General features: G+C 43.9%; 1 protein-coding gene across 1 annotated transcript; it reads right to left on the reverse strand.

Annotated features, from left to right (window-relative positions):
• Nucleotides 1-2,361: 2,361 nt before the first annotated feature.
• On the reverse strand, nucleotides 2,362-22,596 carry LOC121290808 (E3 ubiquitin-protein ligase SIAH2-like). Its single transcript, XM_041211756.1, has 2 exons — nucleotides 22,391-22,596; nucleotides 2,362-3,240 (listed from the first exon to the last, which is right to left on the reverse strand). The coding sequence occupies exons 1-2, from the start codon at nucleotides 22,523-22,525 to the stop codon at nucleotides 2,689-2,691; spliced, it is 687 nt and encodes a 228-aa protein (XP_041067690.1). The 5' UTR covers nucleotides 22,526-22,596; the 3' UTR covers nucleotides 2,362-2,688.
• Nucleotides 22,597-24,778: the final 2,182 nt, after the last annotated feature.

Consider the following 24,778-nt stretch of genomic DNA (forward strand, 5'->3'; position numbering starts at 1 on the left):
AGAGTGGGATTTAAACCTGTATGCATCTAACACAGAGCCAAGACTGACACCTACACAATAGGATCTAATATAACACAGAACTAAAGGATGAAGTATAAATTAACTGTAGGACTAGTACAAAACACAGGACTGAAAGTAATGACAAATAAGATCAATGAGCCAATGAACCTATATATGAGCCCAATTAATACAGAGCAAAGGTACAAGGAACAATGGTGAATGAACATGATATTCAGCAACTGTCAATTAAACCCTCAACCATGCCTCTGTCATCTCCAGACTTGATTACTCTATTAGCCTCTTAGGTGGCCCCTCATTTGTCACCCTCGACATCATTCCAAAATCCTGACATCTGCACTATATCCGGCACCAAGCTCTGTTTCCCTGTCAGCTCCTCTCCTCACTAACCTAATTAGTTCCCTCATCATCTCTAGTTTAAAATTCTTACCCCACTGTTTAAATCTCGCCATGGTCCCACCCCTCCCCATCTCTGTTATTTCCTTCAACCCTACAACTGCTGAACTTCCCAGCTTCTTGTGCAGCACCTTCCCATTGCTGCCTGTGCTTTCAATGGTCTCTGAAATTCCCTCCCTAAACCGCTCCACCTCCCACTTGCCCTTGAGGATCTTCCTTTAAATCCACCTCTTCGATCTCTCCTCTTCTTTGGCTCAATGCTTGTTTTCTTTGCAAAGTACATTTTTCTATGTTGAAAGGTGTTTCATAGATACATATTGTTGATGTTGGAGATGACACTATAGGACCATGTTGTGTACAACCACAAGACTCAAAGCAGAGCTAACCATGGAGTTAATCACAACATAAAACGCTGAATCTATTAACAGAGTAGGACGGTCACTGTTATGTAATTGTTAACCAATAGGTCTTAGAAACTGGAGTCCTTCAAGATAACATAGATGTCACAAAATTCAGTTGCATTGCGCCTGTATTATCAGCGCAACAAGTCTTGCTTTGGGTTTAACATGGCAACTGCACTGCTTGCACACATGTGGTACGGGCCATATCGGATGCCATTTTGATGAGGTTGTTAGCATGGGCACTGAGAGCGCACACCGGAAGTCATGCCGGGTGGGCAGATTGTGACATCAGTCAGAGTGGAATTCTGAATGGACGCCAGCACTGCCAATTTCAACCTCATCCCACCAGCCAATGCCCTCTCAGCTGTACATGCGTTCAGCAGCAGGACCGACACTCCACCAGTGCTATTTAAAGGTTCATCAACCATCTCCAGGTTAGTCATTGATTGCTTTCATTTGGCTGTTGCTGAGCTAGCAGAACTATTCAATGGAAATTAAAATTGGAGAGATGTACAAATCGCAATCACCTGAAATACATTCCGACACAAAATCTACCCAGTGTCACATCCAGCAACACAGGAGAGAGACAATATAAAGTAAAGAGCACAATTCTAAAGTGTGTGCATTAGCAGAGGGACCTGGGTGTATATGTGCATAAATCATTGAAGGTGGCAGGGCAGATTGAGAGAACGGTTACTAAAGCACACAGTATCCTGGGCTTCATTAATAGGGGCGTAGAGTACAAGAGCGAGGAGGTTATTTTTAACTTGTATAAGACACAAGTTCAGCCTCAGCTGGAGTACTGTGTCCAATTCTGGGAGCTGCACTTTAGGAAGGTTGCGAAGGTTGTGGAGAGACTGCAGAAGAGGTTCACAAGAATGGTTCCAGGGATGAGTAACTTCAGTTATCAAGATAGATTGGAGAAGTTAGGGCTGTTTTCCTCAGACAAGAGAAGGCTGAGAGGAGATTTGATAGAGGTGTTCAAAACCATAAGGGGTCTCGACAGAATATATAGGGAGAAACTGTTCTCACATGTGACAGGATCGAGACTGAGAGAGCACAGATTTAAAACAATTGGCAAAAGAAGCAAAAGCGTAATGAGAAAATACTTTTTCACACAGTGAGCGGTTAAGGTTTGGAATGCACTGCCTGAGAGTGTGGTGGAGGCAGGTTCAATCGAGGCATTCAAGAGGGAATTGGACTGTTATCTGAAAAGGAAGAATGTGCAGAGTTATTGGGAGAAGGAGGGGCACTAATGGAATTGCTCATTCGGAGAGCTGGTGCAGACCAACGGGCTGAATGGCCTCCTGCACTGTAACAATGCTGTGATTCAATTGTACTTAAGCACTTTAGCGTGATGTAACCTAGCATTCCAAATCCCCTTGAGGCATGTAACAAATCGGGAACCACCCTGATGGACTGATCTTCCACACCTTATAAGTAAAAGTGGGTATCTCGGGGATAACACCGGAGGGGGGGTGGGGGGGGTGGGGTGGGGGGGGGGGGGCGGCTAGAATGTACAAAACATTTTCTAAGACAGTTAGTTTTTTAAAAATCATTACATTTTCCAAGGAATTTATAGCACATGATTTCTGAGCTAGGAGCAATTGTCCTCAGGAAGGTACGTACCCAATAACATCATATAATTCTGTGCACGTCAGTGCTTCAAATTGTGGATTTACACAAAGAACTGATGAGTGTCCATGTATGTTCCAACAATCTAAATCATGGTTGCCTCAGTGATACTGGACAAACAATTCAAGGTTAACCAGTCATCCATTAAAAAGAGAGTAACTTCACAGCTATTGCAAAGATGTGTTTGTTTGCAAAGAATGCTGGGGTAAGTACGATGGACAGCTATCACTGCCTGTTGTCAGCACGTGGATATTGTGACATTAATGGCCAGGCTTCCATTATCAGCAAACAGCTGAGCAATCACAGTGTCAAAGACCAGGCTATCAGTATTTGACCTGACCGAGGCTGGGCCCTCCGTAAGGCCCCGCGGGGTTGCCTCCCAAGTCAGCCGCCGGCGGTTACGGTTCAGCACCAGCCGGTAGGAGAAGCCCTCTGCTTGTCTGGACGTCCCGAGCAACAGCACAAAGAGCAGGAACCGCTGGCGCCCCTCGCGCCGTTCCTGCTTCTCCAGCACCAGCACAAAGTGGTGGCCGAGGCAGGACTGCACTGTCACCCACCCTGCCACGCCCGGGAGGTGAATGCCGGTGGCCAGAAACACGACGCTCTCTCCCCGGAGGATGGCGATGCTGCGATGGCTGATGGCCAAGTGCGGCAGAATGGCCTTCAGCGGTCCCTCCCACTTGCAGGAAGCTCCCGGACACGGGCAGGAGAGCATGTGCCGCTCACCGACATCCTCGCCATTCCCCGTCGCTTTCTGGTGCAGTGAGAGTGTGCTCCGAGCTGCCAGGTGCTGAAATCAGATTGTAGGAACGGGGAGGAGGAAGGGAGAAAAGAGGTAACATGGTGAGTTAATGTTTATCAATAATCAGTGCTTTATATGCTCAATAATAACACTTTAACAGCAACCCCAACCCATTTGGGGTTAAAATCTGATTTAGGCCTTAGTGAATCAGTTGATTGTTGCCTCTCCTACCCACTCGCTCAAACAGGCAAGAAGGGAATTAAATAAAGGGGAGGCCTCACTCAGTAAAAGGGAACATGGGAGGACTTTACAGGAAATATAATGTAACGCCATTGAATAATGATAGTGTATAGGTTCAGGGTATGCAGCCTGAGATTATGAGGCTGTAAGAATGGGAAAGCACATTATCTGTTGTAAAATGATCTATAATAAATGGATTCACATTTGTCACTGCTGTTCCTTTGCAAATCTTTGTCCACATTTGAAAATTTCAGGTTCATTGCTATCAGAGACTGCAATTTACAATGAATATCAATTTCCACAGTTGGGAACCGATGTTATTCATGTTCCCATTAAAGCTTTCACTGTTGAATCAAAATGCAACCTGTCATGTCTAAAGTGTAGCAGATGGATAACCAATAGCACAGGAGACATCACTCATCTTCCTAAACCATTCACACACATTGTTACAAAGCCCTGGGATACCACCTCTACTTTCAGCTGCAAATTTAATTTAACTTGGGCATTTTTTTTTGCTTTCACTAGTTAATTTTGGAAAGCAAATATTAATGTCGAAAAGGCTAGGAGGACAACTGAAAAGAGGGAAAAAAAAAGGAAAGAGGACGATGCTGCAAGTTGCTGATTCAAGGAGGCGAGGGGAGTTCTTTTGTAAGACTGAACAAAACAAATTGTGAGAGAGAAACGACAGGAATAAAAGACAAGCACTGAAGAGCTGCTATTTACAAAGAAGAAGCTCCTGGCTTTCACAGCTGGCCAACTGGCTGAATAAAGACATTTTATAAAGAGTTGAAAAATGCTGGGTGATGCTTGCATTCAGTGTTTGTGCACAAATAGCAAAATGCTTGCATTCCCTTGAATATAGAAGATTAAGGGATATGATCTAATTGAGCTGTTTAAGATGATTAGATGGTTTGACAGGGTAGATAGGGAGAAATGATTTCTTCTGGTGGGGAAGGGAGGGTTGTGTGGGGATTGGGGAGGTTTTGGGGGGTGGGGGAGTCCAGAACAAGGGAGTGCAACCTTAAAATTAGAGCCAGAGCCTCTCATGGGTGATGTCAGGAAGCACTTCTTCACACAGGGGAGTGGAAATCTGGAACTCTCACCCCCAAAAAGCTGTCGAGGCTTGGTCAGTCAATGTCGCTATGATTTTTCTCCTGGGCTTGCTTGCAGCAGTGCCCAGATGGAGGTCAATCTTTAGTCCTGGAAACTCCAAGCTAATCCTAGAGGGTTGGTGTCCCAATAGGGCCGTGTTTTGCTAAGGATTATACCCAGCTGGAAAACCAGCATATTTTGGAATTTGCCAATCCCCACAGGTTTAATTGGACAGAGTGGTGGGGAGTGTGCTCATGGGGTGGGGCTGCCACAGCCACATGTGTCAGCAGGCACATGGATGGCACCAGCACTCCTGGTGCTGAGCCCATTTAAACCCCTGTGACAGCTGTATTAATGAAAAGTCAGTGTTTCCACCACTGCACCTGCCCCCACCTATTTTCTCCCTCCTCTCCTGAAAAAATAAGAATTGCATTTATATAACACCTTTCAAAACCAGGGGACATCCCAAAGTGCTTCACAGCCAATGATGCACTTTTGAAGTGTCCTCACTGTGGGACTTGAACTCATGACCTTCTGACTCAGAGACGGGTGTGTTAGCAACTGAGTGACAGTTGTACCTTTAATGGCATTGGTTTGGCGCAGGGGCACAGTTCCAGAGGTGCCAGTCACCCTCAAATACTCATGCCCAAATAACCAACATTGATACGATGATACGTGTGTGCTTTTACAACGAGCTATTCAACTACAGGGGGCATGGCATCTGAGCCCAGTTGTGTCCTGGGTCAAAACCTGCTGATGTCAGTTTCCAGCACTGGTCAGGGCCTGATTTCCCCTAACACCCACCAGTCCCCAAACCACCCCCTCCACTTCTCACCGCCCTGTCTGCCTCCAATCCCCATTTCCCCTCCTCCAGCTCCCCTATCGCAATGTTGCCTGTGATCAGCACACACGCTGATGAATTTAAACCTAGGATTCTCCTGGCCTGCTGTGCATTGGATAAATTTGCATTCCAGGGGAGGGGAGAGTATAGTAAATTAGATTCACACTGTAACGTACATCTTAATTGACCATCACCGATAAGTATATACACATGTAACAGGAGTGCATTAACTAAATCAGTAATTCTAGGTAGGTAATGATTTAACTGCATTCTCTTTCTGTACAGCACTAAACCAATAGTTCTTGCTGTATTGCACCCCATATGTAAAACCGCTTCAGAAGCCGTTTGAAGTAAATATTTCCACTTAGCACTTCATCTCCTGAGACTTTATTCACAGCCTGGCTTTTCCATGATTTTGATTGATGTCTTAGTGTTCCAGTAACAGAATTATCTGCTTTGATTGGGATGGGAAACTATTCTCAGTTAACCAAACAGTGTAATCCCTCTCTTTGCTGTGTCACTGTCGTCAGGTGAGACATTCATCCACTTATTCTGCTTCACTGCAGCCACATTAAATGTGATAAATCAGCAGGGTTAATCACAGAGCCACCAGGCAAGGCTAACAACACTTTAATTATGTTGCTGATCAAAAATAAAGACATATCCAAACTGTTTCTACACTAATGAAGGTTCCATCTTTTAGATGAGACCCTGTACCCAGCGCCAATCATTCATCGCTCCTGTCCTTACTGAACTGCATTGGTTCCCGTTACCCCAACACCTCAAATTTTAAATTCTCGTCCTTTATTTCAATCCATCCAAGACCTTGCCCCTCAATATCTCTGCAACCTCCTCCAGCCCTACAAACCCTTCACCAAGCTCTCTGGTCTACTGAATCTCCTGGGTCCCCCTACTTTACCCTTACCAAAACTGTGACTCTCTGGAATTCTTTCCATAAAGCCCTCCGCCTCTAGCTCACCCCACCCAACCCAACTCCTTCAAGGCTCTCCTTAAAATCCACCTTTACTTGTATAAGGTCAAGGCTCAATCAAAAATTTCAAAACAATGTCATTACGATTTTTCTCCTGGGCAATGCCCAGATGGAGGTCAATCTTTAGCCCTGGAGTCTCCAAGCCAATCCTAGAGGGTTGGCGATTGAATGTGCAGCACAGAAACAAGCTATTCAGCATAATAGCTCCCTGCCAGTGTCTATGTTCCATCTCCTCCAACTTACTTCACCTCACCCTGTCAGTATAGTCAGTATAACCTTCTATTCCTTGCTCCCTCATGTGTTCATCAAGCTGCCCCCTACGTGCATTTATGCAATTCACCTCAACTGCTCCTTGTGTGAGTTCCACGTTCTAACCACCTCCTGAGTAAAGGAGTTTCTCCTGAATTCCCTGTTAGATTTATTAGTGATATTTATGATCTTTCATTTTGATCTCCCCTGTAAATGGAAACATCTTTTCTACATCCACCCTACCGAACCCCTTCATTATTTAAAGGTCTCCATTAGGTCACTATTCAGTCATGTTAGGGAAGGAAACAGTTAAAGAAGTTCAACTGTTAATTATTAGGGTTGTTTAACCTAATACCTATTTGGTTGTATAAAAGGGATAACCACTGAGACTAGTGCTGTCCATAGAGAGTTTAAGACAAGCAATAAAATTCTGTCTGAAGGAGTCTGTCTTGGTTTCGGTCTTCATTTCTAAACAACCATTGAATTTAACAAGTCCTTTCCAGAGAAAAGAGCCCTAGCCTGTTGAGTTTTTCCTGATTGTTCCTGAGGTTATAAAAGGTGCTACACCAATGCAAGTTCCTTCTCCATTGCTTGACTGGTATTCATGGTAAATTCAACCAAGAGTAGCTCAGGATGGATGGGTCTCCCCTTCTGGTAAAATACTGGACCTGTTCTTGACATCTTCTCCAAATGTTACTGCTGATATTGGACATGGAGGGTGGACATTAGTTATCACTGTGCGGTACAGAGAGTGGACATTAGTTATTACTGTGGGATACAGAGGGTGGACATCAGTTATCACTGTGGGGTACAGAGAGTGAACATCAGTTATCACTGTGGGGTACAGAGGATGGACATCAGTTATCACTGTGGGGTACAGAAGGCGGACATCAGTTATCACTGTGGGGTACAGAGGGTGGACATCTGTTATCACTGTGGGGTACAGAGAGTGGACATCAGTTATCACTGTGGGGTACAGAGAGTGGACATTAGTTATCACTGTGGGATACAGAGGGTGGACATCAGTTATCACTGTGGGGTACAGAAGGTGGACATCAGTTATCACTGTGGGGTACAGAGGGTGGACATCAGTTATCACTGTGGGGTACAGAAGGTGGACATCAGTTATCACTGTGGGGTACAGAGGGTGGACATCAGTTATCACTGTGGAGTACAGAGGGTGGACATCAGTTATCACTGTGGGGTACAGAGGGTGGACATCAGTTATCACTGTGGCGTACAGAGAGTGAACATCGGTTATCACTGTGGTGTACAGAGAGTGAACATCAGTTATCACTGTGGGGTACGGAGGGTAGACATTAGTTATCACTATATGGCACAATGTGACCATCAGATACCACTGTATAGTACAGTGTGACCATCAGATACCACTGTATGGTACAGTGTGACCATTAGATGCCACTGTATGGCACAGGGGGTGAACATACCAATCAACCCAAATTGCTGTCTTTCTAACGTTAATTTTTATTTCATTCGACTGCATTGCCTGGAAGGGTGATGGAAGCAGATTCAATAGTAACCTTCAAAGGAGAATTTGATATACACTTGAAAAAGAAAAAATTGTGCAGCTATAGGGAAAGAGCAAAGGATTGGGACAATTGGATCTTTCCAAGGGCCAGCACAGGTATGATGAACTGAATTGATTTGATGTTAGCTATGAATTTTGAATTGTTTGTTCACATTTAATTCAAAAATTTGAACATTTGTCCGTTGCAAATTTCTTGGCGCAATAGCTGCCAAACTCATTTGAAGGAAATCAAATGAACTGAGTGGAGTGTTACAGAGTAAAATGTATCTATCCTGTGTATATGAGATTGACTGTGTCCTTTTCCGCGCTGGCATAATGTACCATTCATTCATTCCCAATTGCTCGGATAAATGTGGCATTAAATTCTTCTGATAAAAAACTATTTCAAAAGAATAAAGAGGTTAAAAGCTCGATCTAACAGTTCAGAAGTTCCTCTGAAATCCCAGTGATTGAATCAGATGAGGACACACTTTGAACTGTCTATTTGAATGAAACATGAAATTGAATGGCACAATTCAGTATTCTGCTAGTGAGAGGTTTGAAAGCAGTGAAACTGACTGAATTCGCTGCATCAGTGATCACAGCTTTTTATATTCCAACCCATTACAGCCTCATCCATATGCAGACTTTGCAGTGTACTTTCAGTATTTGATGAACGCCTGTACTTTATTATGTTTAATGATCACAGCCAATGAGACTCTGTGACTACTGCATTAGGCTGAATTCCAGTAGATTGATGAGCTCGCCTGGCCAGGGGCAGTAAGGTCATTTCAATGTTTCTTGCACAGCTTGTAGGAAAGCAGCCCACAAACTAATGCAGTTATTAAAGGGCTGCTGCTTGAAATTTAACAGCATGCAGCTACTTAAAGACAAATGATTGCATATAGGGTTCACAAAAATTTTGGAGCCTTTCGAAAGGCTCAAAAACATTTTGCACTGTCAGGTAGCTGGCCAACGGCAGCTTGACAAGGCATTACCTATTAAAGCAGTTCTATATTTATTGCTAAATTATAGCAACGTCTCGTCTTATAGTTCTGTCATTACATTGTGTGCACAACCAGACCTCAGCAGGACACATGGTTAGTATTCCCTTGACCTTAGAAGCTTGAGGAATGATGTAATGGAGGTGTTTATAAATTATAGATTAATTTGAGAAGGTAGATACAGATAAAATATTTTCTCTAGTGGGAGAATCCAGAACAAGAGAGCATCATCTTAAAACTAGAGCTTGACCATTTAGAAGTGAAATCAGGAAAACAAATTTTACACAAAGGATAATGGAAAGTGCGCACTCTCTCCTAAAAACGTTGTAGATGTTAGCTCAATGGAAATTTACAAAACTGAGGTCAACAGGTTAGAGACTGCTCGCCATTTTAATTCACCATCTTGCTCTCACTCTTATATTTCCATCCTCGGCCTGCTGCTGTGTTCCAGTGAAGCTCAACGCAAACTGGAGGAACAGCACCTCTTACATGTGAACATATGAATTAGGAGCTGGAGTTGGCCACTTTGTCCCTTGAGCCTGTTCTGCCATTCAATAAGATCATGGCTGATCTGACTGTAACCTCAACCCCACGTTCCTGCCTACCCCCGATAACCTTTCACTCCCTTGTTAATCTATCTAGCTCTGCCTTAAAAATATCCAAAGTCTCTTCCTCAAAAGGTGGTGGACACAGAGAGTTCCAAAGACTCCCATCCCTCTGGGAGAAAAAATTTCTCATCTCTGTCGAAAATGAGTAACCCCTTATTTTTAAACAGTGATCCCTAGTTCTAGATTCTCCCACAAGAGGAAACATCCTCTCCACATCCACCTTGTCAAGACCCCTCAGGATCTTGAAAGATTTCACTTAAGTCACCTCTTACTCTTCTAAATTCCAATGGATACCAGCCTAACCTGTACAACCTTTCCTCATAAGACAACCCGCCCATTCCTGGTATTAGTCTAGTAAACCTTCTCCAAACTGCTTCTAACATATTTACATCTTTCTTTAAATAAGGAGACCAAAACTGTACACAGTACTCCAGATGTGGTCTCACCAATGCCCTGTACAAGTGAAGCATAACCTCCCTACTTCTGTATTCAATTCCCCTTGCAATAAATGATAACATTCTATTAGCTTTCCTAATTAATTGCTGCACCTGCATAATACCCTTTTGTGATTCATGAACTAGGACACCAGATCCATCTGAATTTCATAGCTCTGCAATCTCTCACCATTTAGATAATAGGTTTCTTTTTTATTCTTCCTACCAAAATGGACCATTTCACATTTGTCCACATTATATTCCATTTTCCAGATCTTTGCCCACTCACTTAACCTATGTCACTTTGTAGCCTCCTTACATCCTCTTAGCCATAGAGTCATAGAACCATAGAGGTCTACAGCACAGAATAAAACCCTTCAGCCCATCAAGTCTGCGCCAGTCAAACAAGTACCAAACTATTCTAATCCCATTTTCCAGCACTAGGCCCATAGCCTGGTATGCCTTGGCATCGCAAGTGCATATCCAAATACTTCTTAAATGTTATGAGGGTTTCTGCCTCTACTACCCTTTCAGATAGTGAGTTCCAGATTCCCACCACCCTCTGGGTGAAAAAGTTCTTCCTCACATCTCCTCTAAACCTTCTGCCCCTTACCTTAAATCTATGCTCCCTGGTTATTGATCCCTCCACCAAGGGGAAAAGTTCCTTCCTGTCTACCCTGTCTATGCCCCTCATAATTTTATGCACCTCAATCATGTCCCTCCTCAATCTCCTCTGCTCCAGGGAAAATAACCCCAGTCTATCCAATCTCTCCTCATAACTAAAACTCTCCAGCCCAGGCAACGTCCTGGTAAATCTCCTCTGCACTCTCTCTAGTGCAATCACATCCTTCCTATAATGCGGATTCCAGAACTGCACACAATACTCTAGCTGTGGCCTAACCAGCGTTTTATACAGTTCCAGCATAACCTCTCTGTTCTTATATTCTATGTCTCGGCTAATAAAGGCAAGTATCCCATATGCCTTCTTAACCACCTTATCCACTATGACCGGTGGACATGCACACCAAGGTCCCTCTGATCCTCGGTACATCCCAGGGTCCTACCATTCATCGTGTATTCCCCGTAACTTGTTTGTCCTACCCAAGTGCATCACTTCACACTTATCTGGATTAAATTCCATTTGCCAGCCCATCTGACCAGCCCATCTATATCCTCCTGTAATCTAAGGCTATCCTCCTCATTATTTACCACCCAACCAATTTTCGTGTCATCCTCCTCCATTCAAGTCTAAATCATTTATATATACCACAAACAGCAAGGGACCCAACACCGATCCCTGTGGAACTCCACTGGACACAGGCATCCAGTCACAAAATTTATTTTCCATAATTATCCTTGTATCACCAGCAAATTTCACAAACATACTTTGGTCCCTTCATCTAAGTCGTTTATATAAATTGTAAAAGCTGAGGCCCCAGCACTGAGCCCTGTGACACAGCACTTGATATATCCCGCCAACCAGAAAAAGTCCCATTTATGCCACCTGTTTCCTGTTAGCTAGCCATTCTTCTATCCATGCCAATATGTTACCCCCTACACCACGAGCTTTTATTTTTCACAATAACCTTTGATGTGGCACCTTATCAAATGCCTTCTGGAAAACTAAGTACAGCACATCCACTGATCCCCCTTTATCCACAGCACATGTGACTCCTTCAAAGAACTCCAGTAAATTGGTTAAACATAATTTCCCTTTCACAAAACCATGCTGACTCTGCCTGATTGCCTTGAATTTTTATAAATGCCCTGCTATAACATCTTTAATAATAGCTTCTAACATTTTCTCTATGACAGATGTTAGGCTAACTGGCCTGTAGGTTCCTACTTTCTCTCTCCTTCCCTGCATTTTACCGTCTTCTGGACTTAACACTGAGTTCAACAATGTCAGGTCATGAACTCTGTCTCCCATTTTGATTCTACTTTGTTGCCCTGTGCCGGTCTGAATCTTGTTTTTCATGTTTTTGCTTTCCGACAGTGCTATTCACACTCACACTGGACCAATGCTTTGCTTCTTTATTACAACCATTACCACTCCTTTGCCTTTTGTTCCATGTCATCTTTGTCAGTTAACCTCTTCTGCCCTCTACCCTCCTCAAGACCTTCCCTTTTGTTCTTGCTTCCCCCTCCCCCTTTCAATGGCATAAAATTGAACTCGAAACGTTAACTCTTGATTCCCTCTCAACAGGTACTGCCAGACCTGTTGGGTTTTCCCAGCATTTTCTGTTTTTATTTCAGATTTCCAGCATCTGCTGGATTTTGCTTTTATTATTGATAGAATATTGTTGGGTAGGGGGATTAAAGAATATTGAGCAAAGACGGTTAATGGAGTTGAGGTACTGATCAGCTATGATCTGATAGAATGGCGGAATGGGCTCAAAGGGCTGAATGGCTTCTTCCTCTTCCTACACAGGATGTATACAGTGGAAAGCCTGGCCACACAAACATCTTCTGTGGCCTTCAATCATCAAAACCTGGTCACTTATTAATGCTGAGGATGGACCTCATGTTGGGTACATGGCACTTCTTAGTAATCTGTGCCCCCTGCACCCTCTACCTGCCATATTCTGGGAAATGTAGCAGCGTGATACTTGAGATGCTTTAAAAGTATACTAGCAACAGAAAAAAAAAGACACTGACAATTTGTTTCAGAAACATTTACATTAATATAATTTTCAGTAATGTGGGGAAGACTGTTCTGAATGTCGGGTAGGCCGGGCAGGAGCGGGCATGGAGCCAATCGCTGCCCACGATCGGCTGCGCGCCGCCATTTTACGTGGGCGGTCCAATTAAGGCCTGCCCAGCGTGACGCACACCCGGTCGCGCTGAGCGCTCCCTGTGCAGGTGGGGGGAAGGAGGCAGTGTCGGGGCCTGCGCTCTTTTGCGCTTGCGCACTAAAGAGTGTAGAAATCTCCCCGAGGCACAGAGCTGCCTCAGGGAGATTAAGTACAGAATAAAAGTTCATAAATAATAAAGTCAAAAATTATTTAAACGTGTCCCCTCATGTGACAATGTCACGTGAGCTGGGGGACATGTTTATGAATTGTGCAAATGTTATTTGCAAATGTGGATGAGGTTTCCTGAAAAATGCAAAGCCCGCTTGGGCTCTCCGCCTGCCTGCTAACCTTAAGGTTGGACGGGCAGTGTTGTTAACTACTGTAATTGTTTTTTTAATGGCCTTGATAGGCTGTTGACAGTTTGACGGGCGCGCAGCCGCCTCCAGCGCACACCCACCAAACGTAATATCTAAATGACGCGCGCTGACATCAGGACACACGCCCGATGTCACCACACGTCATTTTATATGTCAGCATGCTGGGCCACCCCCACATGCTGAGGTCAAACATCTGGCTGTGGAAAACCTGCCTAAAAGAAACATAAAAAGGCACTAAGAAAAAGGTGCCATAAATATTATAAGAAAAATACAAGGATGACTTAAGAACTCTTTTGCTCCAGGGAGTTTCACTTGTTCCCATTCCAAATGGGAACACAAGGGGAAACACAGCGGATCTGTGTCAGGCAAGCACTTTTCTATCAAGCCTCAGGCCTTAATGAGGCCAGTGCGCAAAATAGGCCCAAGCTCTCCAGCTTGCCATGGGCAACACAGCATTGAATTGCGACCCTGAAAGAAATTGGCAGGGGCCCATCTCTCCCAACTCAACTCTCCCTCTGCACCAGTTACACATAGCTCTCCCAGAAACAGGATTGCTGACTCAGCCCTTATATCGCTGCTTCACTGGGTGTACACATTCTTGGTGAAACTAGTCTGAGTTCACATGCACCAACCTGGAACTAGTTTGGTAGCTTTGTGTCAAACCAAGGTAAGTGCTGATTACTTTAAGGCAAGTCCTTGTTAATTCTTGGGGTATGTATCTCTAAAAGGACAGATTTCAGAGCAGGAACCGTTCTTGCTTGGAGATGACAAGATCTGTCTACAGGAACTGCAGTAGACTCTACAGTTCTGTAAAGACCTGACATTATAACAGAGGGTCTTCTGAGTAACCAGGCTAAGTATTAGCTTGTATAGCCAGGTGCCTGAGGATGTTTCTTGTTCATTAATTCTCTGGCCCCATTCCAACGTCTTGAATTAATCTGATTTCATTTCCCTTCATCAACATGCTGTGAGGTAGCAGCAGAAGATTAGTGTTAGGTCGGTAAACTGAGTTACATTTACAAGTTCCTGCTGTAATAGGCCTGAGTGGAAATAAACCTGCCTGTCAGTGAGAGCAGAGATAATTACACCGATCACTCCTGAATGTTACTGGAGGGCACTTTGGTCTCCAGCACCTCCCTCTCTCAGCTCTAACACTATTTCTATATATTATTTTTTTCTCCTGAAGCTCATGCCCATGTGCTGCAGTACAGATTGAATGACAGCAGAAACACTCCCCGACCTTCTCTGATCAGCCATTTGATGGGCATTAATGCTTATGTTACTGGACAAGTAATCCAGTAAATGTGAGTTCAAATCCATTCACAGCAGTGTTGGAGAACTGGAATTTAGTTTAAAGAAAAATCTGGAAACAAAAATCTGTTATCAGTAAAAATGACTATGAAGCTGTTGGATTGTTGTAAAAACCTAACTGGTTTGCTAATGTCCTGTTGGATCCTGTACCCTGGTTTGTTGGGACTTAAGGATCTGGGTTGCACGTTTGTTTTGGGGTGATCAAGTGGACAGAGAAGATCAGTAGACCGTTCTTAGGAGAAACACATTCTGTTTATTTACAAAAGGAACTCAGCAGCTACACTTGTGTGCTTACAACTCAAAACTCTGTCTTTACACTTCAGACTCTAACTCAGGGCTACTGACTACAGAGGTAGCCCCCGCTACTCTTCTATTGGATACCAAGATCTTGTGATCTTGCATTACAACATTCATTTTAAAGGTATATTGCACATTAGATTACTACATGTCCTTTAGGGAAGGAAACCAGCATGGACTTGATGGGCTGAACGGCCTCCTGTGCCATAATGACTCTACGACCAGCCATGCTTAATGTGACCTCAATCACACACCTCAATGTTTGATTCTTAACTGTCTTGTGAAATGGCCTAGCAGGGCAAGCAGATGTAGAAGGCCCAATACCAACTTCTCAGACCAACTACAGATGGGTAATAAATGGCAGCCTTACCAGCGATGCCCATACCCCAAGAATGTTTTCTTTTAAATGTTGCTTTTGGTTATTCTATTTCTGGGCTCTTGGCACATACCATGGCTGGACTGGGCAATCACAGGGTGCAAGTGTATGTCCCTGCACATGTGGCACTTTAACTGGGAGTTGATGTTCTCCTTTGAGCCAGTTCCTATGAGTGTTTCATCCAAGATCCTCCACTGAGGTTTTTAAAGGGAGCCATCTACTTTCAAAGGGCTGACACCTCTAATACCTCAGAATAGCAATTAAAGGGACTCGATGTGAGCGCTTGAAGCATTTGCACAACCATCTCACCTGCAGTCCTTCCCACACAGATGTTACCAGTTCAATCCCAGGGATATGTGCAAACTAGACCCACACTGAACTGTACAACACCCGACCTACTTCATATCCTCACCCACGTCCAGCCAATACCTAGCAGGCTTGTGCCAGCTTTCTGAAGTTTTTGAAAGCATTGCTAAATGTCAATGCTGATTAGCATTCAGCAATATAGTTCTGAGAGAGACAATAACAGTGTATGAGCCATTTTATATTTCATTTAAAAGTAAAATATTACATGCATTTCTGCAAAGGCCACTTCACTCAGATGTCCCTCTATTCAAGCTCCCCGGCATTTGCTACTGAAAAGCTCCTTTCTTCAAGTGCACTTTTGTCTGCAATTTGAATTAAATATCTGTCCAATATTAACCTCAAAGCAACCAATGAAAAATTAGAGTTTGGCAAGGTTGTTGGCAGGTCAGTTTAGCTGGAATTAGGATTGCCAACTGGCCAGGGGTCTCCAGGAATTAAGGGTTAATCTGTCAGAACCTGCTGTGGGCAATCCGGGAGGAAAAATCATAGCAGCATTTAAAAAAAGTTACATTTTTCAATTTCTTTCAACACTTCTATTCATCAGTTGTTAAAAACATCAGAGATGAGAAAGGGTGGAAATGATGGAGGGACATGGAGGGGTGAGGGGGATGGAGGGGTGGGTGAAGGAAGGAAGGGGGATAAGGAAGTGCAGGGGGTATGGAGGTGTGGTAGTATGGAGGGCGGAGGAATGGAAGGATGGGGGAAGGAAGGAAGGGGATAAGGAGGTGCAGGGGGTATGGAGGTCTGGTGGTGTGAAGAGACAGGAGTATGGAAGGCAGAGGAATGGAGAGGTGGGGGTATAGAGGGGTGAGGGAATGGAGGGGCAAGTTTTGGAGGCGCAGACGAATGAGGGGGGTAGGAAGGGACAGAGGATATGGACGGGCTGGGAGTATGAAGGAGTGGGGGTATGGAGAGGTGGGGTTATGAAACATAAAAACTAGGAGCAGGAGTAGGCCATTTGGCCCTTCGAGCCTGCTCTGTCATTCAGTATGATCATGGCTGATCATCCAACTCAATAGCCTGCTCCCGCTTTCTCCCCATATCCTTTGATCCCTTTTGCTCCAAAAGCTATATCTAACTCCTTCTTGAAAACACAATGTTTTGGCCTCAACTACTTTTTGTGGTAACAAATTCCACAGGCTCACCACTCTCTGGGTGAAGAAATTTCTCCTCATCTCAGTCCTAAATGGTCTACCCTCTATTCTCAGGCTGTGACCCCTGGTTCTGGACTCCCCCACCATCGGGAACATCCTTCCTACTTCTACCCTGTCTAGTCCTGTTAGAATTTTTTAGGTTTCTATGAGATTCCCCCCTCATACCTCTGAACTCCAGCATATATAATCCTAACTGATTCAATCTTTCCTCATTTGTCAGTCCCGCTATACCAGGAATCAGTCTGGTAAACCTTCGCTGCGCTCCCTGTATAGCAAGAACATTCTTCCTCAGATAAGGAGACCAAAACTGCACACAATATTCCAGGTGTGGTCTCGCCAAGGCCCTGTATAATTGCAGCAAGACATCCCCGCTCCTGTACTCGAATCCTCTCGCTATGAAGGCCAACATACCATTTGCCTTCTTTACCGCCTGCTGCACCTGCATGCTTACCTTCAGCAACTGGTGTACGAGGACACCCAGGTCTCGTTGCACATTCCTTTCTCTCAATTTATAGCCATTCAGATAATTATCCGCCTTCCTGTTTTTGCTACCAAAGTGGATAACTTCACATTTATCCACATTATACTGCATCTGCTATGCATTTGCCCACTCACTCAGCTTGTCCAAATCACACTGAAGCATCTCTGCATCCTCCTCACAGCTCACCCTCCCACCCAGCTTTGTGTCATCTGCAAATTTGGAGATATTACATATAGTTCCCTCATCTAAATCATTAATATATATTGTGAATAGCTGGGGTCCCAGCACCGATCCCTGCAATACTCCAGTAGTCACTGCCTGCCATTCGGAAAAAGACACGTTTCTTCCTACTCTTTGTTTCCTTTCTGCCAACCAGTTTTCTATCGATCTCAATACACTACCCACAATCCATGCGTTTTAATTTTACACGCTAATCTCTTATGTGGGACTTTGTCAAAAACCTTCTGAAAGTCCAAATAAACCACATCCACTGATTCCCCCTCATCAAGTCTACTAGTTACATCCTCGAAAAATTCCAGTAGATTTGTCAAGCATGATTTCCCTTTCATAAATCCATGCTGACTCTGTCCTATTCTGCCACTGTTTTCCAAGAGCTCAGCTATTAAATCTTTTATAATGGACTGTCAGCGTTTTCCCCACTACCAACGTCAGGCTGACTGGTCTATAATTCCCTGTTTTCTCTCTACCTCCCTTTTTAAATAGTGGGGTTACATTAGCTACCTTCCAATCTGTGGGAACTGTTCCAGAGTCTATAGAATCTTGGAAGATGACCACCAATGCATCCACTATTTCTAGGGCCACTCCCTTGAGTACTCTGAGATGTAGATTATCAGGCCCTGGGGATTTATCGGCCTTAAATCCCATCAATTTCACCAACACCATTTCCCTACTAATACTGATCTCTTTCAGTTCCTCCCTCTCACTAAACACTGTGTTCCCCAACATTCCTAGTATGTTATTAGTGTCCTCCTTTGTGAAGACTGAACCAAAATATGTATTTTATTTAGTCAGCCATTTCTTTGTTCCCCATTATAAATTCCCGTTTCTGACTGTAAGGGACCTACATTTGTCCACCAATCTTTTTCTCTTTGCATACCTATAGAAACTTTTACAGTCAGTTTTTATGTTCCCCACAAGCAAGAAAGGATGGGGAATTAAGTGGTGGGGATATGGAGGGGTGAGGATATGGAGGGGCGGAAGGTATGGTAGGGCGGGAGGCTGAGAGGGATATGTAGGGGCAGAAGGATATGGAGGGGTGGCGTTTATGAAAGGACAGGGGTATAAAGGAGCAGGGGATATGGAGGGGCAAGGAGTATGGAGAGGTGGAGGTATGAAGGGGCAGGGTAATTAAGGAGCAGGGGTTATGAAGCAGTGACATGGATTGGCGGGGAGTTATGGAGAGGTGGGAGGCATGAAGGTGCAAGTGGCATGGAGGGGTGGAGGGAATGGAGGGGCAGGGAGTATGGAGGAGAAGAGTGCATGGAAGGACAGGGGGCAATTGGAGGGGCAGGAGAGGATATGGGGGGGTGGGATTGGATATGGAGGGGTGAGAGGGGACATGGAGAGGTGGGGGATGGAGGGTTGGGGGAATATGAAAGGGCTGGAGGTTTGTAGGGGCAGAGAGGATATGGAGGAGTGGGGAAATACAGAGGGGCAGGGCAATATGGAGGTATGGGTGAGAGGATATGGAGGGGTGGGAGGAGGATTTGGCGAGGTGGCAGTATATGGAAGTGGGGGATATGGAGGGGAGGGAAAGGATATCGAGGGCTGGTCTGGCCACCCTCCCTAGCAGAATTATACTGAAGAAAACTCTCTCAAATCAACTGTGATACAGTTGATGCTTTGCTATAGGGACATGTCTGTTACATGCACTGTCTATGATACAATAGTAATCAGATACAGGCCCATTTGCTTTAAGCAGCTCAGCATGTAGGATTGGCAGATATTCCACTCAGCTTTCGGTCACTGAGCTGAGTACATGTCTGAAGACATAGGCTGGGTGTCTGAATGAAAGTCTGGACATTCTGCCAATCGTGCCGTGAATTTTGGAAAAGTTTGTTCCATTCTTAGACTGGGGACAGTTATAGAAAACAGGCCTGTTCCTGGATAGAATCAACAGCGCCAGTAGAAGCTGGACTGGAGAGATTCAAACAGGGAGCTTCAGGAGAGATTGGCCGACAGCTGAATGGCAATGACTTTAGAGAGGGAAGAGAGATTGTAGATAGAGAAGGGGAGAGTGAATCCCATTGTATGGGATTTTAAGTGTGAGTTGGGGGTGCAGTGGTTCTGTCAAAGGAGTTGAGTAAAGAGGAATACAAGAGATCTCTCCAATGGCATGCAGTTTGAGATGAGAGGTGCAAGGGCTAGCTGTGAAAGTTCAGAAGGATGGTCACACTGGCCTAGGGTGACTGGGATGCTGGGTTATAGGGGACATGGTAGATGAGGAAGAGGTAGCTGCACAGTTGGCCTCAATCTTGGAATAACAGAGAAATAAACTTGACAAGGAAATATTATAAACTATCTTCAGTTGCTTGGAGAAACTATTTATAACTGATGTCAGGAACAACAGTAGGTCTGCAATGCTTATTGAAATAAACGCCCTTTAAAAACCCTCTCAGTCTGAGTGCCATTAGAAACATTATTAAATAGCGCCAAATTAAGGAGTGTAATTACTTTTCTGCCCAGACCAGCACTATAATAGGAAAGAAGATGAAGTTAAATACAAATAACTCCCTAGGCAACAAATAATAGCTATTTTTTAAAAGCTAAGTGCTGTCCTTTAAAATAGCACTCATTTTTCAAAAATATTACTTTATTTTAAGAGTTTTGTTTAAATGTTGAATAAAATTAGAGCCTTTTAAAAAAAAAATCTATATTCCCTAAAGGAATAAACTTGCTAACACTGCGTCAGATGCAAGGGGGAGGGGATGGAACAGTGTGAAATAATCGTCATCATCAATATCAGGGCTTTTAAACCATGCAAGGCTGTTAGTGTCACAATTCATGTATTGATTCATTCTTCATGTCTATGCTGGAGAAAAACCCCACGTGTGTTATGTAACTTTCCTTTTGTTCAAATTAATGGGACATTGAACAAACCCAAATGGCATTTTATCAAAATGCAACACCAACACCCCCCCCACCCCCCACCAAACCCCCCACCACTTTTTCAAAATGGCTAAAGGACCGTTCTCAATGCGGAGTGGGAAGGCGGGCTGGATGCGGGTGGCTGAGGCGAGAGAAGCGATCAGAGTATTTATTAATCCTGTTGGCAACCTTGGAAATTCTCTGACAATTTCATCTGATATTTACAAAGCTGAGGCTGAGGAGGCAAATGGAAGCAAGCTGATGTCATCCATAAGGGAACTAATGGGGAAGATCAGATTAGCTTCATTTGATTACATCATTGTGATGTGCAGACTCAGCATTAAGAAAAACTACTTAGAGCCAACACAGAAGATTTTACATTTGCTGCTGGGCTTGTAGCTGGCCATATGGTTCAGCTGCCTATTAAATCACTAGATTTTCAGTTCCATTAGCTTGAATGGAAGGGAAACTGGTGTGGTCTCTGTAATGGACAACCCAGCTGCAACTCCCGTTGTATGCCAATCTACCCTGGTATGCTCCCTTGCAATTATTCTTCTCCCCCTTTAAGATGCCCGAGTGAGAGGGAGGCCTGAAGCTGTTTGTCATAGTGCTTGTGGCTGGTCATTAAGGTGATGAAAGTACAACCCTGGCTGCTTCACTGCATCTTTTTTTTAGCTCGTTCGGTGTTGCTAATTCTGACATTTTGCCAGCCTGACTGCGACAGGAAACTCACCGTCTCTCAGATAAGACACTGAAACGAGGCCCCATCTGAACCCTAAGGTGGATGTAAAAGATCCCATTGCACTGTTTTGAAGAAGAGCAGGGGTGTTATCCCCAGTGTCCTGATCAATATTTATCCCTGTATTAACATCGCCAGAACAGGTAATCCAATCATGATTCCATTGATGTTTGTGGGATTTTGCTGTGCTCAAGTTAGCTGCCGTGTTTCTTACATCACAACAGCCAGTACACTTCATAAGTACTTAATTGGCCATAAAGTGCTTTGGGACTGAGGCAAAGAAAGACGCAATATAAATGCAAGTCTTTCTTTCACTAATGAGTTACCCTTGTCTCAGCACACTGTGGCTCAGTGTGAGTTAGCTAATGTGCCCCTATCCCCAGGCATCTTACAAATAATGTTTAAAATAAATATTCATATCTGTTGATAAGAGCAGGGTCTTGACTCTCAAGTGCTTATAGGCAAATTCCTAGGCACGGCACATGTATACATCCAACTAATGTTGCTGCTTATTCAACAACAGTCCAAAAATCACAAATGCAATCAAAATTTCTAGCGGTACATTTAGACATTATATCATTTTCCTTTGGCTTCTCTGTCTGACAGCTCAGTATTAAATCCTGTACCAAGCACTGAATAGCAATTGTCAATTTACATTCAGAAAAGGTTTCACTCTTGGTGGCCACATTGAAAAACAGCTTAATCTGTCTATATTCTTAAATATCCCCCAAAGTAAAGATTATTGCATCCATTCACTGCAATTTTTCTACCTTCTTCTGTTTTATTTTACATGTCTCTAAACCCAGACATGTTACATATTGTAAAAGTAATAATGCAGTGTGAAAGACAAAACCGGTTCCAGGATTAATGAACGCAGTTTGATTTGGCCAAAAGTAAAGCGATTGGATTTCCCAGTCTGTCAGACTGTGGTGACCTGAATCGCTATTATAGCAGCAACTCCCACTGTGCTCGTACACTATACGCCATAGAGGGAAGCATTGTCAGTGTGACCTCTGTGTGCCCCTGCACTACTCGAGGTTCCGGGGTCAGGCAGTAATGGACAATTTTCCGCGATGCGGAATAATGACGGATAACGTGCCGATGTGCCCACGGACACACCTCCCAGCGGCACCGTTTTCACGTCTGAACAGGATTAATTCCAAGCAATTTACAGAGCATTCAGTGGTAACCCTTTACAGGGACTTACCGTCAAGCTGCGTGTAGGTCGGACAACACACACAAGTTGGACAGCGGCCGAGAAAGCTGTTTTTGCCTTGCAGTACTGGTACCTGAAGTGAACAAGATCTAACACAAAGCCAAAGCAATGTGTGAAAAAAAGCATTGCCACTTTTTTTTTTGCTGGATGCAGAAACCAAAGGAATTAACTCTCCAACCCAGCAGAAGCAGGCTGAGGGAAATCTCGAACAGGAGCAGAGTTTCGAGGCGCTTTGCAAGTTCTGATATGCCCTCTCAATATAAAATGCTTAAGAGTTCTTGCAGCAAGGCATTAACCAATCAGAAAGACAGCAATTTTATCCTCAAGGGCTAAAGGTATCCAATAACAAATAGCTCCCCCCCCTCCACCATCACACATACTAAGCCCCTGATGAATAGTCCAGAGAAAGAAGCATTAATAAATATTCCACAACACTATTATTCTGCTTGGACCTTGTAATCACAGTCAAACTGAGGTACGATGCTAAAGATCATGAACAGCCACACTGTCTCTCAGTTACAGAGATTTGTTTCAGCAATAAAGTTTTTTTTTTAATGAGAAATTGAAGAAAAATAGCAGTGCATCAGTCAATGTTTTTCACCTGACTATTGTGCTTTGATACAGTACTGTGAACCTCAGAACCCTTTGCCGAAATGCTTCAGACTGTTAAACCAGGAACTCAATTCTGCAGTTGGTGAACGCGCAGTGTGGAAATGTGACTGGCTATTTCTGCTGAAGTTGAAGGGATAACTGCAATAGGATTCAGCTTCGAGTTACAGCCAGAGTTAGAGTTAGGGTTACATTTAGAGTTAGTTAGGTTTTAGGGGTCGGGCAGAAAGGGGGAGGGGGCAAAACCGTTCTGGGTTTTTTTGCCTATCGTTCTGCCACTTTTTCTGGCACGGGTTAGAATTAGGTTTAAAGTTACAATTAGGGTTAGTGTTAGGGTTAAAATTAGGGTCAAGATGGAGTTACAGTTAGCGTTAGGGGTAGAATTACTGTTAGAGTTACGGTTACAGTTAGTGTTGGGGTTACAGTTACTGTTAGAGTTTAGGTTAGGATTAGGTGTGGGGATAAAGGAAGGAGTGTGATTGTCTTTTGTGTTTGTATCTCATTTGGTGTTTTCTGTTTCACTTCTCCCTGGCTCAAGCTTTCTATTGTAGTTATCCTCTTTTTGGGTTATTTTACCACCGGCAAGGGTTTCGGTAGTGGAGTTGATTTGCATTGTGACTTCCTATATTAGGGCTGTTCGCTCGATGGGTGGCATTTATTTGCATGTTAGGGTCCGAGGTATCTGTTGGATTCTGGAAAGAGGGTAGAACTGGTTTATGTTTGGACAAAGATGGATTATGTGTGAGATTATTTTATAGCAGGGATTTGAGGCTAGGTCCAGATACTGGTCAGGGTCTAGGGTACTCGAGATTCACCATGTGGGTAGGGTCTAGGATTATAGTTATGTTTGGGTTTGGGGCTGGTGTTGTGGTAGATGTGATTAGGGTCGGGATCAGATTTATGGTTAGGATTAGGGTTGAATTAGGATTTGGGTTTATGTTAGAGTTAGAGTTGGGTTTAGGCTAAGTGTTAGCATCAAATGCAAGTATGGATTAGAGTTGGCATTATAACAATGGCAAGCTCCAGCCTGCACTCATTATTAACCAGGGGCAGACTCCTACAAGAATGCCCTTTGCAAAGTACATGGATTATCACTATCTTAGTCTAGTGACGTTTACTCGCCGCTAAAAGTAAATGAGATATCACTCAGAGATCTGAAGAAGGTTCATACGGAGTCGAAAAGTTAACTCTGTTCTCTCTCCAGGATGCTACTAGACCTAAAAACAAAAAAACTGCGGATGCTGGAAATCCAAAACAAAAACAGAATTACCTGGAAAAACTCAGCAGGTCTGGCAGCATCGGCGGAGAAGAAAACAGTTGACGTTTCGAGTCCTCGAGTTCTGTCGAAGGGTCATGAGGACTCGAAACGTCAACTCTTTTCTTCTCCGCCGATGCTGCCAGACCTGCTGAGTTTTTCCAGGTAATTCTGTTTTTGTTTTGCTACTAGACCTGCTGAGTTTTTCCAGTATTTTCTATTTTGTATCACTCAGAGTTGATGCACCTCTTCCATGTTGTTGGGTTACCAAGAACCAGCATTACCTGGAAAAACTCAGCAGGTCTGGCAGCATGGGCGGAGAAGAAGAGTTGACGTTTCGAGTCCTCATGACCCTTCGACAGAAGGAAAGAGTTGACGTTTCGAGTCCTCGAGTTCTGTCGAAGGGTCATGAGGACTCGAAACGTCAACTCTTTTCTTCTCCGCCGATGCTGCCAGACCTGCTGAGTTTTTCCAGGTAATTCTGTTTTTGTTTTGGATTTCCAGCATCCGCAGTT

Source organism: Carcharodon carcharias, chromosome 18 (genome assembly GCF_017639515.1).
Source record: "Carcharodon carcharias isolate sCarCar2 chromosome 18, sCarCar2.pri, whole genome shotgun sequence".
In the NCBI taxonomy this organism is placed as follows: Eukaryota; Metazoa; Chordata; class Chondrichthyes; order Lamniformes; family Lamnidae; genus Carcharodon; species Carcharodon carcharias.